The 18,830-nt window shown below is 38.6% G+C and overlaps 1 protein-coding gene across 1 annotated transcript in view; it reads right to left on the reverse strand.

The window, feature by feature from the left end:
* Positions 1-2,120: 2,120 nt before the first annotated feature.
* TRHR (thyrotropin releasing hormone receptor) overlaps positions 2,121-18,830 on the reverse strand; it is a 41,334-nt gene continuing 24,624 nt past the window's right edge. The window contains exons 3-4 of the mRNA XM_084748952.1: positions 8,673-9,059; positions 2,121-4,339 (exon numbers count right to left, since the gene is read on the reverse strand). Of these exons, the coding sequence (XP_084605078.1) occupies positions 4,334-4,339; positions 8,673-9,059 (393 nt within the window). The 3' untranslated portion in view covers positions 2,121-4,333. The remainder of the gene's footprint in view (positions 4,340-8,672; positions 9,060-18,830) is intronic.

The following is an 18,830-nucleotide window of genomic DNA, read 5'->3' on the forward strand; positions in this document are numbered from 1 at the left end:
CACACCCATTGCTAGTATGTCTGTTTGCTTGCTTGTCTTTCAGCAAGCATATTTTTGGATAATTTTAGATATGAAGAGTAGTTCCAACTATTACCATTATTCTAAGCCAGAAAACATTTAAGTAAAATAGTACTATTATTATTATTATTATTATTATTATTATTATTATTATTATTATTACTGTTATCATGCTTTATATTTTCAAGAAAATTTCTTAGTTAGGAAGTAAGGCATAGCTCAATGAAATATCTCGTTTGAATGAAAATATCTTGATTTCAGAGTGTTACGCAATTCTTGACATCCCACTGAAAAACATGCATACCAGGTATCTTATGACTACTTTTAAATGTAACTTAACCCATTTAGTTAATCCATAAATTATGTTTTCCTGTTTATATTTTATATGAATGATTACAGTTTCTGAGAGTCAAATATTCATAGGCTATATTAGAGATAGTGAAAAGAACAAAGTTAAGTTTAAAACTTAAAACTATTATAACATTGATGGCTGAAGGTATCATAAAGCAGGTCATGAAAAGAAGATTTGGATACAGATGGCTCATTTTGGAAGTTCTTTAGAAAAAAGAGGTGAAGGACTCTGGGCAGTCAGATAATAAAAAAAAAAGCAAGTGTTTGGGGGTATGTTTCCAATATGGGCAGGGGAGGCTTAGCCATGCACAGACACCTCAGACGTATTCCACCAGAGATGAGTGCCTTTTATCAGTGAGCTTCGTCATTCACTATTTGCTTCTTCCAGGTGTCTTAAATCCCTTGAAATTCTTGGTTACTTGTGTTCACTGTGAGGGCTTTCCGTAGCTTTGAACAATGTGCTGGATGGACAGGCTGTCCCTTCACTTTCTTGTACTTGGAAGAACTGCAGTGCGTGAACCTGTCTACCGCAGCTGTGGTGAAACCACAGACTCACAATGCAGTTGGGAACAAGGTACCACAATGACATAATAAGTGTCAGATTTTTACAACAGATGTCTCAGCAGAAAGGACATTTTGAGAAAAGCATGGGAAAGGCAAATGACTTTCATGTCAGAGGACATATAATTAAGTTATGAAGCTTACGTTGTTTTAAGGTTACTACAAATAAGTGAATGATGTTTGAAATTGAGTAGTCCTAATGCTTCCTGGTTTTTGTGGGGGGAATCTGCACTGTAGTTAGGATGTTTCATATACAATGTTTCATTGTCATTAAAACTGCTTTTAAAAAATAAACCCATTCATCTTCATCCAGTAGCAGAGGTTCTTGAAAAGTACACCATTTCCAAGGTACTGAGCAAATTGCTGCACTTGCCTGACCTTGGTGAGCAAAAATGTACTCTCATCACTTTTTATTGCCATTTCCAGGAGATCTAAAAGGAGAATATGTAACTTGGTAAAATATCATGAAGCTAATTACCTTAGAGAGTTGAAAGCATAAGGTGTTATGTGTCACAATATAAGGAAATATTCTTCGAATGGTGAATAGGGATTGATAATCTAAAAGCAGCTCAATGAATCTTTTCTTGCCCTCTGAACATTACAGTGTTTCAAGCACACACTCCAACCGTCCCCCCCATATTAAACCTCCGTGTTCAGTTGGATAGAATGGGGTCATTTAAACAAAACTGAGATTTAATTAAGTATTGAAATTAATTTTATATATGCCAAAATGCATGTTCTCTGTTTGCTGGTGGTGTGGCCCAGGCACTGGGAAAATCTGTCTCACCAGGTACAGCCATGTTTCAGATTATGTGGCATTGAAAGGGTATCTGGGTAGTCTGCTTTACACAGAGATACTTTGCTTTTGTTGAAAAAGTGACAATAGGATATATTTGAAGCAATTACTCCAAATAGCTCCCAAGTTTCAACTATTTATTAATAACTGGTTTTTGCCTCATTAAATTATTTAATAAACTCATTAATGTCAGTGTAATCATAGATAACACAACAAGTTAGCCATCTTTGTACCAATATACATTAAATTCCTTATTAACATAAAAAAGTATCTGCTTACGCATTACTTGTAATTATCTGGAAAAAAGTCAGTAACACATGCCAGATAACAATTATCAGAATAAAATGTTTGGAGTAAATGGTTTAGAGTCAAGCTGTATGAAAATGGGGTAATTTCCAAGAAAAGAAACCAAAGGACCTGGATCTCTCAGTTTCATACTTTATTCTTCTATACACAGACACAGGAACAGTTTCCCACTGTAGAGAGAACACACAATACTGCACTTTCTTAAAGAAGAATCATTGTCCACATGGACACAGTGGTTAATTTCCCAGTGATGAGATGAGTCAGCATGCAGCCCTCTACAACTAGCAAAGGGAAACTAAAATATTCAGAGGCATGGTGCGAGAAACCTAAGCATTCAGCTGCACGGTGGAAGCGACATGCAAGTCAGCAGGTCGCGGGGGCTAGAAGCTATTCGCCGCTCTTCTGTTTCACATTTAATATGGGTTTTTGGGCTCATGAACTGGCTTTGATATCTATGCTTAGCATCACAGGATAACTTCATGACCATTGAGGACCTCTGAGTCATATACACATAAATATATGTCCTCGTAGGATGACAATGTAACATAGAAAAGATATTCACATATCCAATATAGTCTTTATTTGGAAAATAATGACTTTAAGAACACTCTGAGAATTATAACACTTAGGAGACAAATAGTACACTATATTTTCTGTAGATGAAGTTCACAAGGTTTAGAAAACACACAACAGCTTAGGTGTATACGTATCTACCTACTGTGTCTGCGTACTTCCTCATCAGCTATAAGCATCTTCTCCCTCCTAGTACCTGCTTGTCTTAACTACTGTCTGATGAGTCACACTGCAGTAGACATAGACTCATAATACCTAGAGCTGTTTCTTTTCACCCTGCACTTATTCACCTATTTTCTCTTATATGGATTGTCTTTAATTATCTAAACCAAATCTATCCTTGAAAGTCTATCCAAGCTTCTCTACAAGGTTGTTCTAATGAGTCCAGCATTTCTTGATTCTTTTCCCGGTGAGGACTTCTAAAGTTTGTAGTCTGAAACCATATACTTGTCTTTCTACCATACATTCTGCACATTTTTTCATATTTCAGTGATAATTGTTGTCACTCCGAAAACATACAGACAATGCAATAATCTTGAACGTTATAAAATTAGGTGAGTACTAGTGAGTCCTGCACTCATAATATATACAAAAGGGATGGTTGTGACCATCATCTGACACGACACATTTTAATGAGCCAGGAGAATGTTTTAAGACAATAAAAACAAAGAACAATCCGATTATAGGATTGTAAAGATAATTCTATGGGAAAAATCAGGCATTATTGAAGGATATATGTGTAGGCTCAGAACAAAGCGGTTTCTCGGGTGTGTCCAAAGTCATCCAACAAATGACATAGTCTTTAGACAGAGATGGACAAAACATGTATTAAGATAAATTTTCCAGTAATTTTTATGTCTATCAAAACAGGAGTTGCTCGTACTCATGGATAGGGATGATGTCCCGCTTCAGCATCATGATGTTCTTACTGATCGAAGACCTTTGGTTAGCTGGAACCATTTTATTCTGAGTTATATTGTATTTGTTTTTTTTTTTCTGGAAAGGTTTCATCTTTATTAATACCAGTCCAAGATGTTCTTGAGAAAGTTCATATTTGCTCCTGTTTGGCAGCCAAAGAATAACCATATGCACAAGAACTGGGTCCGTTCTTCTCTAAGGAAGGAAGAGTCTCTTCTAGGCTTCTGGGTATGTTTGCTAACACCACTGGCTACCCCATCGTCTTAGCGTAACTGTCAACACATGCTTCATGTTTCCGTTATTGCAGTTGAGGGTCTGCAGTCCGGGCCTCCATTAAGACTTACCATCACGATGTGACTATGTAGTCTATTAGCCACTAACGTCTTTTCCTTCCCTCACTACATCCAGATTTGATAGTTTTGGACAATGTACATCTTATCTGGCATCAAATGTTCCAGCCTTTTTCCATGTTTCAAGTTATAGTTCTTAAAATATGAATTAAACATATTCTAATTTGGTTAGCATGAATTAGCTTGGTATAAAAGAATGCTATTTACATATTGTTTGACCTGTCAACATTGAATAAATCCATGATCACTCTCGTCAAATGGAGATTATTTGGATATTGAATTAGAAATGCGTAGGTTAAATTTGTCAGTCAATGTAATCCGTTTGTTGCTGAAAATCTTAATGGTGAACAGTTTCCCAGTGTGCAACTCTCCTGGATGACATCCGCTGTTGAGTGACTTGAGATCATAATTGTGAAATAAACATACAAGAACAACATCACAGCGTCGTTTATGGTCTTCTTTATGTCTGTGGTAAGTAAAAATAAGAGTTAAATTAGTTATTTTTAATCGTCTTAAACTAGACCATGGAAACAATCCTTATATCAAGCCGTCTTGGGTAGACTGTTAAAAACTGCTTTATTTTCTTTCTTTTTTTTATACTTTTATTTTATTACACATGTATAAAACAAACTACAGCAGGGAGAACCATGTGACAATCATGAGAATAATGAGTTCTATACATGTTACATTCACAGTGACTTGGCCATTTGCATTCGTCTCATTTGAAGTAAGTGTTTTTCCTGTCTTGTTGGGTCTAGATTTCCAAATGAGATTCAATATCTATCCTATCTCAACTCTAATAGCTTAACTTCTTTATCTTGATCTAAAATGATCTTGTCCCCTAACCAACTAGGCATTGAAGACAAGATAGTATAGTTTTTTTCTTTTTTTTCTCCTTTATTAATTTATTCTTGTTACATCTCAATGGTTATCCCATCTCTTGTATCCTCCCATTCTTCCCTCCCTCCCATTTTCCCCTTATTCCCCTCCCCTATGACTGTTCCTGAGGGGGATTACCTCCCCCTGTATATGTTCATAGGGTATCAAGTCTCTTCTTGGTAACCTGCTGTCCAAAAACTGCTTTATGCTGTATTTCTTATGACTCTAACTTGTATTCTAATCATTGACTGAAAATTCCATCTTGAGGTTACATCATACAGGTCTGCTTTCTTTCATTTGGTTGTGAGTTTTCTAAGAATAGAAAGACTTATTTCTCTCATAAAATTTTGGCAACATTTTTACATATTTTCCGCATTCTTTTTCTGGTTTCTGACTGAAGCTTGTGAAATGTAGAGCCTTTACCTTATTCTAGTAGGAAGAAAAAGCCATATTAAACAAGTCAACGCTACATGATTCCTACTATATAAATCATGACAAAGGTAAATAGGATTTTTAGAAGCAGTAGAACAGTTTTCTATAATTTAATAGGGAATTTTATAAAAATTAAAATTTGTGTGAGATTTTCCTATACGTAATGCAATCAATAGGATATTTGTGCTTTCACATTTACTCTTTGGGGAAGTTAGCAAAGTTCTCCAGCTCTGAGCCAAGAGATACTTGTGGAAGAATGAGAGTTTGAGATGAGACAAATGAGAGACAACATTATCAATAGAGGGTTCTATGAGATTTCCCCATGTGTGCTAATGTACCACTTTATATTTGTTCAGTTCAATGGTTGTTTTTGTGGATGCTTATTTTTTTTTTTACCAGCCGAAGAAATCCAAAATGAATTTCTTCATACTCTCATGTTTGTGCCCCTGTAGCCAAAAGGTGATTTCAAACATTGGGAATGTGTTTCTTCACATGTGGGGCTGAATCAGGGCTCATGAGTGTTTTCTCACTCACATATACTGACTTCATATACAAAATTCCATTCTTTCTAAGAGTGGAATAGAAATGAAAGTAATATTGAATATGTTATTTGTAAAATTTATAAAATTATTGGTTAATAATTTAAATTATTTTTCTCTGTCTTCTTTTTACTTTTCTCTTAAAAGTCAAATTTCCATCTTATAATTTTTATAGATTTAAAGTACTTTTGAATGACATCACTCTTTTCTAAAGAAGTGAGCTGAACAGAGTAGTTAGTCCTTACTTTCCTAAGACATATCCTTTGCATAAAGCAACTCCATTATCCACTTAAGGCCTAGTTAGATTTTACTGTGGTTTCTTTTACATGGATTTACTAAGCCTTTAGCATAAACTAATCATTACTTTCAGTAGATTGTCAAGCTGTATGCATAGTTCTGTGCATTTCATCTACTCATAAATGATTTTTGAGTTTGAGTTTGTTTTTCTATTTATCTTCAAGATGTAGAATACTTGTGATCTACGTCAAAGTTTAGAAACTAACCATACTGAAGAAGAAGAAAGCATAAGAAAGGTTTGTATTTGCTTGTGTTACTCACTCACCTTTACCCACTTTCCTCAGGTGTGGAGCTTTCCCCTAAGTCCCTTAGCAATTAATAGAATTGGAAGTAATATAACAACTCCAGGAGCTTTATCAAGGGAGTCGCTTAATAAGATTATTTCACTACAGCAGCACATTTTAATTTAGTCTTTTAGTTTCCATTTGATGATATATGGTTTTGATTATCAAGGGAGATATTTTCTGAGTTAATGTAGCATGCCTTAGAAAGGTATACCTTTTTGTGTAATTCAAGCTACCTTTTGGACATTACACAGGAACGTTTGATTTTATAATGGCATTTTCTTTAAAGTTGAAACACTATGAACTGTGTTTGTTTGAACTTTTCAAGTGGTCATAAAACAAGACTAACAAACAATTTTTCAAAATTAAAAAGGGAAAACAGGCTATATGGTAAACTTCCAAAGGTTAGGAGAGTGTATTTTATTTTGTGCATATTATGTAAAACATGCTATTTTTAATATCTGATATTGTCATATGTGTGTGTGTGGCCATTGGATACCAAGAATTTAATTGTTAATTTTACAAAAGGAAAAAAAATGTATTTTCTCTCTGTAGGCCACATTGTTTAGGAGAACATAATGGATACATTCTCAAAACATGGTAGTGGAGATAATGATGCTTAAGGATCCACTAATGTGTCCAAGACACAACAAATGTTCAACGATATTTCTTTTCCTTAATGTAAGAGGTCCAATTCTCTTTGTACATAAATTTATGCACATGTGGGCATATATTTGTTTGTACCTAAACCCATACTTAGGTGATTTGAGGTTCAATCATACTAGTGCCCTATTTATATCACTCCAACAATAATAATCAATCCAGAATTAAATTAAAACAGATTGCTTAGGGTAGTGCAGAAATACTTCTGGAACGTTCTGTAAATATTTTGTTACATTGTTTTACTGCTATGGTGGCAGAATGAAGAAATGCCTTCCTGGAGTAGATGATGAAAAGTTTCATACAAGCATTGCCTAGAATGGGTCTTGTTTGACAGGCTCTCTGTGAAGTCAATATATTCCTTATCAAGAAGGTGTGAAGGGTTAATTATCATTATCAATTAAGTTTTGAAGAAAATGCATGAACTAAAGATTTAGGCTGGAGTGTGTCAGCTTTGTGGGGCCACTTAAAATATGACTTTTTGACCCAACTTTTAAAAATTAATGACCATGAAGCTATCACCAAGGCCAGGTTATCTGATTGGCTGTATCCCAGTAGGTGAGTTATGTGAAGAGGATTAGAGAAAGATGTGTAAGCCTCCTGGATGCATGCACTTCACACCTGTCTAATAATAAACAGAACACTAGGTCAGCGTTCAAACTGTAAAGAAGAGATAGTGATAATAGCATGGAATAAAGCCAGCCGACTTGCAGGGCTTTGATTTGGAATTGTAAGCAAAATATCCTGAGTACCTGAAATAAAATGGATCTGAAAAGTGACATCGGGGAGCAATGAAAGACACTTGCAGGCAAGTTAAAGCCCACACTGGAGTGGGGCATCTTCACTTTGAGGCAAAATAGCCAGAATTTGGCTGATTTCAAATAACGACTAAACTTCAAAAACAGTTTCAGAACTTTCAGCTTGATTCAACTGGAAGGATTCATATGACAAATTGTTTATGAACAAGAATGGTCTAAGGGGATTTCACCCTTAAACGTTTTGAGGGGGAAAAAATTAAAGCAGTACTTCAATACTCAGCCCGGTACTTGCTATACATTTGAACATCCATTGTATGTTAGCTGGTATCTTCCCAGCTATTCATTATTAAGAACCCTAGAGTATTGATAAAACTTAGGTTTGTCTCAAAATCAAATCCACACATCTCTATAATTTGGGAGGTATTTTGAGTTTCTAGATTTTTTTAAGTGCAGTTCAGATAATCATGAAATAGCACTGTGCTTTGTTAAATGAAATATAAAATTAAAACATAACAATCACATGTTGTGAAATTACCAAATTTATAGATGCTTGGACAGTGTGTGAGAAATCACATTTGATATGGTTGTTGTGAACATTTAAACTGATACCTAGATTTTATGTAAATGTCCTTACTCTAGGAAAGAGAGTGATTCTCCACTTTAAGTGGAAGCAAACAGTCTTTTAGTTTCCATCATTTATCCCCTCCAGAGATAGACCCCATTTTTGTGATTCTAGTTTGGATAGCAGGAAAGTGAGAAAAAAAAAAAGAAAACACTATCATGGGTTTAAGTATTCTGGGTCAAAATTTCTAACAGCAAAGCCAGGTCTGCTTGCTAGGTCTCCAGGGTAAGTATTTACTGTTTTCTCTCTCATGGGTAACAGCACAGATTCAACATGAGCTGTGATTCATTTTCATCTCATTCGTGAATCATCTCTGGCTAAAGGTTACCTCAGAAGCCAAGCAGGTGTCATCAAATGACACTTTAGTGGTTGACACATAAGTGTCAGTAACGGTGATGTCATCCAGCTCTGTGCTGAACCGGTCTGACTCCTTGATGACACTGTAATTTAGGGCCATACTGTAGTTGGCAGGTTTCTCTGTGGGCTTCTGCTTGCAATTGCAGAGCTTTCTGAAGGCTGCACGGAATTTCTGAGACATGAGGTTGTAAATCACTGGGTTGATGGCACTGTTGAGATAAATGCAAATTCTGCAAAAGAGCAAGAACCAATTTTCCTGGAAAGGGCTGGGGAGAAACGAGTTGACAACCACAAGAGTCCTGTAGGGCATCCACAAAAGAGCAAACAGAATTACAACCACAGCCAGCATCTTGGTGACCTACGGAGAAACAGAGAGAAATGCAGTTCAAACCGTGGTGGAAACAGAGCAAGATAACCCTACCTCCCCCTTTTCTACCCAGGTTTATCTTTTCCAAGATGTAGTCTATGATTGCCTTTCAGTTAGGTTGTTTATTTGGAAGTTGAACCCAGAAAGCAGGTTGAGGGAGAAGAATATGACACATGAGTAATGAACAAAAATTTGATTGAGATGACTCTTGCTTGGGCAACTGGACTCAAATTCTGTAGTTTATCCCAATGCCCCAAAGGACCTTTATCCACCATATGCCTGCTGCTATTTGTTGAAGCATGCTTTAAGGATTTAAAAGCTTCTACATTTCCAGGGCTTTCTCTAAACTTGTCTGATAAAAGAGTCCTGACATAAGGGACCACTGAGTATCTGGAATGGAAGGCAGGCAGTAGTCACCCACTTCAACGGTGGCTGGATAATTCCAGCTAAGGCACTTACCACAGGCCCCCAAAGGTGTCTGTGATGACAGTTGAGATCCCATCTCCCTAGCTGTAGGAAATTATCCTAGCATTTCTCATATACCATCTGTAAAATGGGACAACGGAACCTTCCAGCATCCACTATAGTATTATAATTGTGCAAAAAAGATACAGCAAAATTGTAGAAACCATGAAAAGTCTACTCTAGACCAGAGACCACACTAATGGTCATTTTTTATATCACAATTGCAACAGTTAAAGGAAAATTCCATAATTTTACCCAGAGCTAAACTATTCTGGAGTACAGACAAGGCTCCAGAGGTAGGGAAGTGCTTGGCATGAGGTCAGTATCTAAGATCACCCAGGAGTGAGGTTAGCACATTTGTGAGGTTAGTGTCATTTAGCACATTCTTCCTACCTTGATGCTCAGTGAGAGCTGGCATTGTCAGCTTTGGGCTTACAGTAAGATCATCTGGCTTTGATTCTACAAGTGGCTTTAAGACCTTAATCAAGTTATTATTCCATTTTGACATTTGAAGGTCTGCCTGGTTATGTTTTCTTTACTTCACAGAGTTATAGAGGAATTAAAATGATGAGTGAAATGGGACTTAGAAACTCTAAAGCACCATGAAATTCTAACATCTCATTAAGGTATTATAAAGAAATCATAGTAGCTGGGTGGCCGTGGTGAATGACTTAATTTCTGCACTCAGGAGGCAGATTGAGGTGGATTTCTGTGAGTTTGAGGCCAGCCTGGTGTACAGAGTGAGTTCCAGATAGCCAAAGGTTTTACCAGAGAAAGCCTGTCTTGGAAAACACACACACACACACACACACACACACACACACACACACACACACACACACAGAGAGAGAGAGAGAGAGAGAGAGAGAGAGAGAGAGAGAGAGAGAGAGAGAGAAGATTATAGCGTTCCAAAAACGTGATGAATGTATATAATTATAGCAGAGATTATCTTTGCATACATAGATAAATAATAATTGATTTTCTTTAAATGTAAAACTTTACACATTTAACAAGTTTTCAGTCTTTGCTTTCATTTGAGAGCTTTCAACTTCCTTAGTCCACACTTTCTAGATGTCCTGAGAGCGAAGAGTATGAAAATAGAAGAAATATGTTTTTTCTCTTTCAATATTAAGGCGAAGTGTGCTGGAAAGAGGGGTCCTGTTGAGGTTTGATGTGTGACAATGTGGACGAAGTGAGCAGAGTACAGTGTACAAGTTCCAGCTGCAGGCTGTTCAACAGACCTGGAACTAGTTTGCACCTAGCAAGTGATAGGAACCATTTCCAAAGCCATTGTTTGAGGACAAAGAGATGCGACACTTCACGGAGTGTTTGGCCTCTGTTTTTAGGGCAGAAGGATGACGCAGCTGCCAAAGGAGCTGCTACAGCTGCAGGTAGGAGTCAAGCTCTGAAAGTGTCAGCTCCATGGAGGCATTGTTGATAGAGGCAGGCGGACTCTGAGCTTATTAAAGAGGAGCAAAGGAAATTATAAATGCCACAATTTGAACACGATATTTTAAAGAGACAGAATGCTAGCAGAGACAATAGAAATGAGCAAGCAGGGTGTAGATTTGCCAGGTCTCTGTCCTCCATCAGGGATCATCAGCTTCGCGATGCGAGTGTAGGTCAGAGGCCCATGATAGGCCCTTTAATATCTTCCCACCGTATTCCTTTGGAACAAGGTCTCACAATGAACCTGGACCTCATGGATTACCTAGACTGATTGGCTAATGAAAGGCGGAAATAGACGGAAGCACAACCTCCTTATGTATAAGCTGGGAATGCATGCTCGCCCAGCAAATCCTTTGGTAGCTGAGCCATCTCTTTAGCCCTTTTACTCTTTACTGTATTTGAACACATGAAAGAAGTGTTAAACAGTCCTCATGAGAGATTTTGAATTCATCTCTCAAAACGCATTCATTTTTAAAATTAATTAGTTTATATTTATACACTTTATTCTGATCACAGCCCCCTGTCGCTTCTCCTCTCAGTCCCTCTCCTTCCCTTATCCCCTTATTTTCCCTTTCCTACTCCTCAGAAAAGGGGATCCCTGCCAACCCAAGCGAGCACATCAAGGACTGAGCCTATGCTCTTCCCCTGTGGCCTGGCAAGGCAGCCGTGCCAGAGGGAAGTGATCAAAAAGCAGGCAGCAGAGTCCATGCCAGAGACAGCCCCTGCTTCCCTTACTAGAGGACCCAATGAGCTGCCCGTTGCCTGCATCTGTGTAGGGGACCTAGACCCAACACATGCATGGTCCTAGGTTGGGGCTTCAGTCTCTGCAAGACCCTCTGGGCCCTGGTTAGTTGGCTCCGTTGGTCTTCTTGTGGAGCTCCTGTCGCCTCCAGGTCTTTCTATTCTCCCCCTGCCCCATTTTTCCACAAGACTCCCTACCTTTGCCCAATATATGGCTGTGAGTCTCAGCATCTATTTCTATCTGCTGCTGGATGAAGCCTCTCAAAGGACACATATGCTAGGCTTCTGTCTGCAAGCATAGCAGAGTATCATTAATAGTTTCTGGGGCTGGCTCTCTCCCATGGGGTGGGTCTCAGGTTGGGGCAGGCGTTGGTTGGACATTCTATGAGTCTTGGCTCTATTTTTAGCCCTGCGCATCTTGTAGGCAGGGTAAATTTTGGGTGGAAGTTTTTGTGGGTGGGTTAGTGTTCCCCTCCCTCCACTAGGGGTTGCATCTACTTAGAGGGTGTCCTCTTCAATCTCCATGAGACCTGCTACTGGGAGTCTCAGCTAGAGTCACCCCCATATCCTTCCAGGAGCCTACCCTGTTCTACGTCTCCAGCTCATCACAGAGATGCCCCTACCTAGGGTTTCTCTTCTCTCTGCAGGCCCTCTGTCCTCCTGGCTACCTCCACTCCCCAGGTCTGGTCTCCACCCTCATTTCTCTCCCTGCTCACTCCCCTAGCTCACTCCCTGTCTTCAACTTCTTCCGCTGTCTATTCCATTTCCCCTTAGGAATGAGATTTGAGCATCCTCTACACATCCTTAAAGTGTTGGATCCAGGAACTTTCTATCATGTGAATTTATATATTCTACCTGACCATTAACATTACAGTTTCTGGAGGAAAGAAGTTCCAAAGCATGTGCATGTGCCTAGAAAAATAAGGCTAACTGTGGTCTTCTAGCCTTTAGAAATATCTATTATTACTGGACTTCAAGCTATTAACTAACATTTTCCTGCTACTTTTCTTTTTGTTTTTGAAATACTGATAATATATTTAAAATTGCAAAGACAATGCAGAGCTGCTACACACCCCACACAAACGTGTCTCTATCATTATCACTGACCTCCCTTACCTTAATGTGACTCGTTCATCTCAGCTAATGAATTAATGTTGAGTTATTGAACTTTAATTGCTCCCCACATGCGTTTTCTTTCATGTTCCTATATCCTATCTAGCATACCATATTATGTTTAATTAATTGCATTTATTTAAGCTCTTCTGAGCTCTGAGTTCCTTGCTTTTCCTTATATACATAACCATGATTGTTTTGAGGAGTGTATGCAATTCCTTATAGAAAACACCCCTACCTGAGTTTGACTGATGGTTTTCTCCTTAATAGGCTGAGTTCTAGAGTTTGAGGACCAGGCTACAGAAATGAAGGATCATTCTTGACACAAAGTTTATAAGATGCATGCTATAGTCGACTTATCTAATTATATTATTGTATATTGTTTTACTGAAACTATTTTATATGTAATTAAATTCATATATTTATAATGTCCAATTTAGGGGGGTTTTAGTATTTTAAGGGCTGTGAAACAGCACCATGATCAATTTTAATTCATCTCAGTATTCCAAAAGGAACCTACTGCTCTTTAGCAGTTATGTACTATCTTCTTTCCACCTTCTTAAGACTTCAACCATGACCAACCTGCATGATACTCCTACACAGTTACCTTTTTTGAATATTTCATATGAATGAAACATAGTCATTTGTGCACAACTTGACACATTTAGCATAATAGTCATAAGGTGAACCACAATGCAGCTTATGTTGATTCATTTTTACTGCTGAATAATATTTCATAATATATATCCATATATATCACATTAGGTTCATCCATTTTTACAATTTTAATTTTAATCACTAATTGTAATCACTAGTACTGCTGTGAACATTGGAGTTTAAGTTTTATGTCAATGTGCTGCTATTTTTGTTACCTTTACGTTTGTTTAATCTATAGCAGTGAAACTATTGGTTGGTACATGTTTAAAGTGACATACAATTATATGAAATGCTATCTTAACCTCTGAAAAATTTGGGATAATTCTCATTATGATTCATAGCAAAAATACTAATTGACTTCACAGAGACAATAGGACTCAAGAAAGGCACAAAGTAAACTAAAGCTAAAATTAAAGTGTTTGAGATGCATATTTTATGCTGTTCTTGACATTGGAGGAATAGGGGCTGGAAGGGTGGCTCCCTGGCTAAGAATGGTTGCTGTTCTTCCAGAGTCTGGTTCCCAGGACACTTATCAGGTGGCTCATAGCTCAAAGGAATCAGGAGCCATGGCATTTTTTAGACATTTTCCAGGCAAGTCTGTTTGGAATGTGTTCAAAAGAGAAAGAGAGAAATAGGTGTAGTCATGGGTATACATACATACATACATACATACATACATACATATATATATATATATATATATACACATACACACACACACACACACATACATATACATACATATATATGCCTTTTTGCAATGGAGAGTAGAGAAATCATGGGGTTAGCAGAGACATCGGTTTTATTTCTTTCTTTCAAAGACAGACTATAGCACAGCACTTTTGTTTCCTTAGGAACCAGTTCCACAAAGAAAAACATTTGTGATCATGCAGAGAATGAGGAACAGGGTGCCTGAAGGAACAGCGTTCAGGGTGGAGACCGTATCCAGTATCCAGTCCATCAGCAGTGGGGATAGGCTGGATCTCCTTTGCTTGTTTAGCCACATTTAAGAGATCAACACACACACACACACACACACACACACACACACACACACACACACAGACACAGACACACAGAGTCAACTTAAACAATTATTTTTTAAGCTTCAGAATGTAAGAGGATTTAAGCAGCTAATTATTGAAGTCTCTGGGGTTAACAAAATTCTTTTATATTCCTGGAGCATCTGCACTAATATCCACTGAGATCTGTGGAGAAGCATCAGTGTTTCCATTTTGCTGATAAGGAAAAGGGAACCGAGCTCATAGAAGCTGAGAAAAGGAACGTCCCACCTGTCCGCAGGTGACAGTGGCTGTTGAACCAACACCCTTCCTTGATCCTAGTTCTTATCTTCTTTCCAGTTAATGAAAAATTTAATGTATTTATTGAGCTGAGACATCTCCTTGTTATAGCTATTGTTTGCTGGAAACTGGAGAGGATGACAGTGGTGCCAGACATCACTGGTAACCCTGGGGTCTGCCCTCCCCCACTGTGTCTTTTGGCCCCGAATTGGGGTCTTGCATTTAGTGTCTTGATTAGGGAAAATAAAGTCGTCACGAAGCAGACAGGAGTCCTTCACACCAATCTACTTCCGAGGGACATAAGCAAACAGGAGAGTTGAATTGCAAAAATAATCATGGGAAGTAATGGGAACTCGCATTTCTTAGGAGACAGCCCAGTTAATTGCAAATCATTTACTAGGCTCTGGTTTCATGCGACCTGGGGACATTTTAATTAATTGTCAGAAATCAGCTTATTAGTCTGCCTAGGCAGCCAGGCGAGTTTGATTCATACCTCTGTTCCCTAGGGAATTTAGTTGGAATTCTTGACCGATTCAGAAAAAATACCTGGAATTTGATTCTGTGAATGAGTCAGGGGGAAAAGACGCCATGTGTGGACATGGGGCAAAACACATGATCCACGCTTGGGTTCTATACTTCACTTTCAAGCATAGGAAAGCTTTGATAATGCTAAAAATGTGAAGCCTAAGCTTGCCATTAAACGTCTATTAACAACTATTTACCTCTTTGTTTAATGAGTGGTTTTCCAGGCATCACAGCAGGAAATCTTAATTTATGAGCAGACTCTTTACCAATTTTGGATTCCCTGTAGTATAAAAGTTGCTGTTCTGCTTTTGGCCTCTGAAGAAACATAAATCAAGAAGACACTTAGGCAGCGTGTCTGAGGCACAAAAGGGTAGGAGGAGTCCTTAGTGCAGAAGTCTGACACATTACAAGTGCTCAATGCACGGTTGCATTACTGGGTAAATGTTTATTCTTACCAAATATATATGACGTAAGGTTCCTTTAAATTAGGAAAATGCTATTGTTCTTGCATTTTTTTAATAGCTGGAAGACTCTAACTTTCAGAACACTTCATTCTGGAAACGATGATTGGTTAATGAATACGAAACAGTTAGGCTTTAATATTCTAATGCCTTACTTTAAAGGGCAGCAATACATTGTGTGTCTGGACTCTATCCATGTTCTTCGGCTCTCTGCATATTAACAGAGTGTTCTGAAACTGGATGTGTTTTGCTCTAAGCCCTCAGAAAAATGATCAGTGACCTTTTGCCTTTTGTTATATTAATTGAGCTGGTTGAATGATAAACTGACTTGGTAATTAAATAAGTCTGAGTGTAGCCAAGCTTCAGTGCTGACTAGGGGCTCTGGGGTTTTCCTCCTGCAGAGTGCTCTGCCGTGTTTTGACATATGTCTGGACATTCAGTTTTGAAAAGATACTTATCATCAACGGGGGGGGGGGTGCTGTGTACCGCAGGGTGAGGTCATTAGCGCCGTTTAAAAGTTGAATGATGAGACAGGAAAGTGTCTTGGAATCATCTAAAGATCAGCTAAAGTACAATAAAAGTGAGTAAAAGCCGAGTGGTGATTCATGGGGGAGAGACTGTGTTCTGTCAGATTTGGCGTTCTCCACCAGTTATGGCTCTCTTGACAGGAAGCCGTGCACAAATGCAAATCCCCGGGTTTCCTGACTCCTCCTGACACCCGGGATTGAATGTTGCACTCAGAACTTCACATTGGCAGGAAGTAGACAGTGTAAATTTTGAGTTTTATTCTGGCTCATGTCCATGAAAGACTTTTTAAGGGATTCATAGTGGAGAAATTTTAAATTGTATATGGTAATATGCTCTTTGTCGAGATAGGGATTAAGGGAAAGTGACATGCTCCCGATGATTTAAAAGTATAGGATAACGATAGTAGCACCCACAACAAAAAGGTTATTGTTTTTCCCCTCCATAGTTCTAGAAGGTATTGAGGAGGGGGGGAGACTTTTTCCCCCCCCTAAATACACATGTAAAGAAACGAAACCAGACTTTAAGTCTCAGAGGGCCACAGGTGCAGTAGGGCTCCAAGATCTGCCATTGTGAGGACACCAGAGCTGAAGTTACACGCAGCACACAGTGTGAGTCTTCCTCTGAACTACCAGCCATCCCTCAGGGAAATATCCAAACGTCATCCAATGCAAATATGAACGCTCTCCTATGAGAAGTGGACAGGGCTTCACACAGACGTCTGATTCAGGAAGAATGTGAGGCAGAAGCACATGAAGATGTCCAAGGCGAACTTACATCAAAAGTTCTCAGCGTGCAAGAAAGATGAGTACCTGTTATATAGGGGATGTACGGTAATTTCTTAACATGTCTTTGTATAAAACTGGACCACATGATGCACGCTAGTAATAGGAAGTAGCAGGTTAAAGATGATGCTCCATGGAACATATTTTTTTCATATCATTCCTGCCTCATTTGCATTGTGGACGATATAATGGTTGGTAGAACATTAATTTGTTCATGATTGAGGGCTACCATGGAAAGACATGCATATTTGACACCACACTCTTCGTTATTGTTACTAAATACTTTAAGATTTAAGACAAAACATTTTCCCTAATGTTTTCAAAACAACAAAACGAGCAAGCAAACAAAAAGTTTGGCCTTATAGCTGGAATTGGTAGCGGCTGTATGTAGCAAGAAAGTCAACAAAAGAATCAATTCTGATTTCTAAACAGGGCCACGTGCCTGAGGCACAGGACAAGGCTATTTCTATTTTCACTGTGCTACTAAATCCTGTTGGGACATGTTTTTAAATGCTTCTTATTCCAGGGTTCTTTTGTTACAAGTGTAAGCAACTGTATTCTAGGTAACATTTGTAGTTAGGCTTGATGCAGAGCTTTTCATGATGCTAGCAACTATTGTCCGATGGCAGCTTCAGGATTGATTATTTAGTCTTGAGAGCGCTGCGTGATGAAAGGCTGGCTCTTCTCCTGTTGCTTCGATGTTTTCTTGCTCACAGGAGGTGGGTATTTGGAAACATGCTGGGAAAGGAAAATCTCTGCTGGCAGCAGTGAGATTCAAATTACAATAACGTCTGAATTTAGAAAGTAAAATGTCATTCTGATTTTATTTTTTATGAGCCGGAATACAGCAGTGCTTGCATTTTATTTGCTGTGCATTTTGGGCTGCTATTGGCCTTTCCATGTGTCTGTCATATCATCCAGGTGAGGTACTGACAAACTGCTAAGTGCAGGGAAAGGCTGCTTCGCACACCTTACTTTGGTGTTCTTGGCTCTGCTCTTTAGGGTATGGTTACTGATACTGGACATTTTTCTGCTTGGAGCCAGGCTTAGAGATTCTAAATGTCCAGGCGTCTTGGCTGGGCCACTGGGTTTTTGGCTTCTAGCTAGCTGTTAACATTTCTCTGCAGATAACGATTCTTTCTGAAGGCGATATTTCCCCGACCCTGTCTATTCGCCAGGTTTACCTGGCTATAGAGTCACAATCTAACAAGGGGAACATGGTAGAGTCAGACACAGAGCAGCAATCTGTTGTCATTTATTCACCCAATCAGAGCTGGGGAACCAGTCTTAAATAGAACGTTTGAGTAACAGAGGAGAAGAAAGGTGGGGTAACTTATATAGAAAACTAAAAGTTTCAAAGTAGTCAAGAGTTTTGTGGGTCAAGAGTAGTCATTCAGGTTTTATTTCCTCCAAAAACTCTTGGACAGCATCCTTTATCAAAGGACAGACAGTGCCCTGAAAGCATCCAGTTCCTTCCGTATCCAGGTTTCACTCAGGGCAGATAGTCTGTACCTTGGTGGGACCTGTCATGAGCTACCGAGCTAATTTTCCTGTTGGCATGGAAGAATAGAGACAAACTGGAGGCTGGCTATGTCTCATGCCTTCAATAAATCACACACTCAAAAGTTTTTTCATGATTTTGGATTTTTTTCTTTTATTAATTTTTAGTAGAGTCACACGTAGCCCAGGCTCGCCTTTAACTTTCTATATCTTGCCTTCACTTCCCAAGTGATGATGGGA

This window comes from Acomys minous (genome assembly GCF_964271855.1).
Source record: "Acomys minous genome assembly, chromosome: 12".
Classification (NCBI taxonomy): Eukaryota; Metazoa; Chordata; class Mammalia; order Rodentia; family Muridae; genus Acomys; species Acomys minous.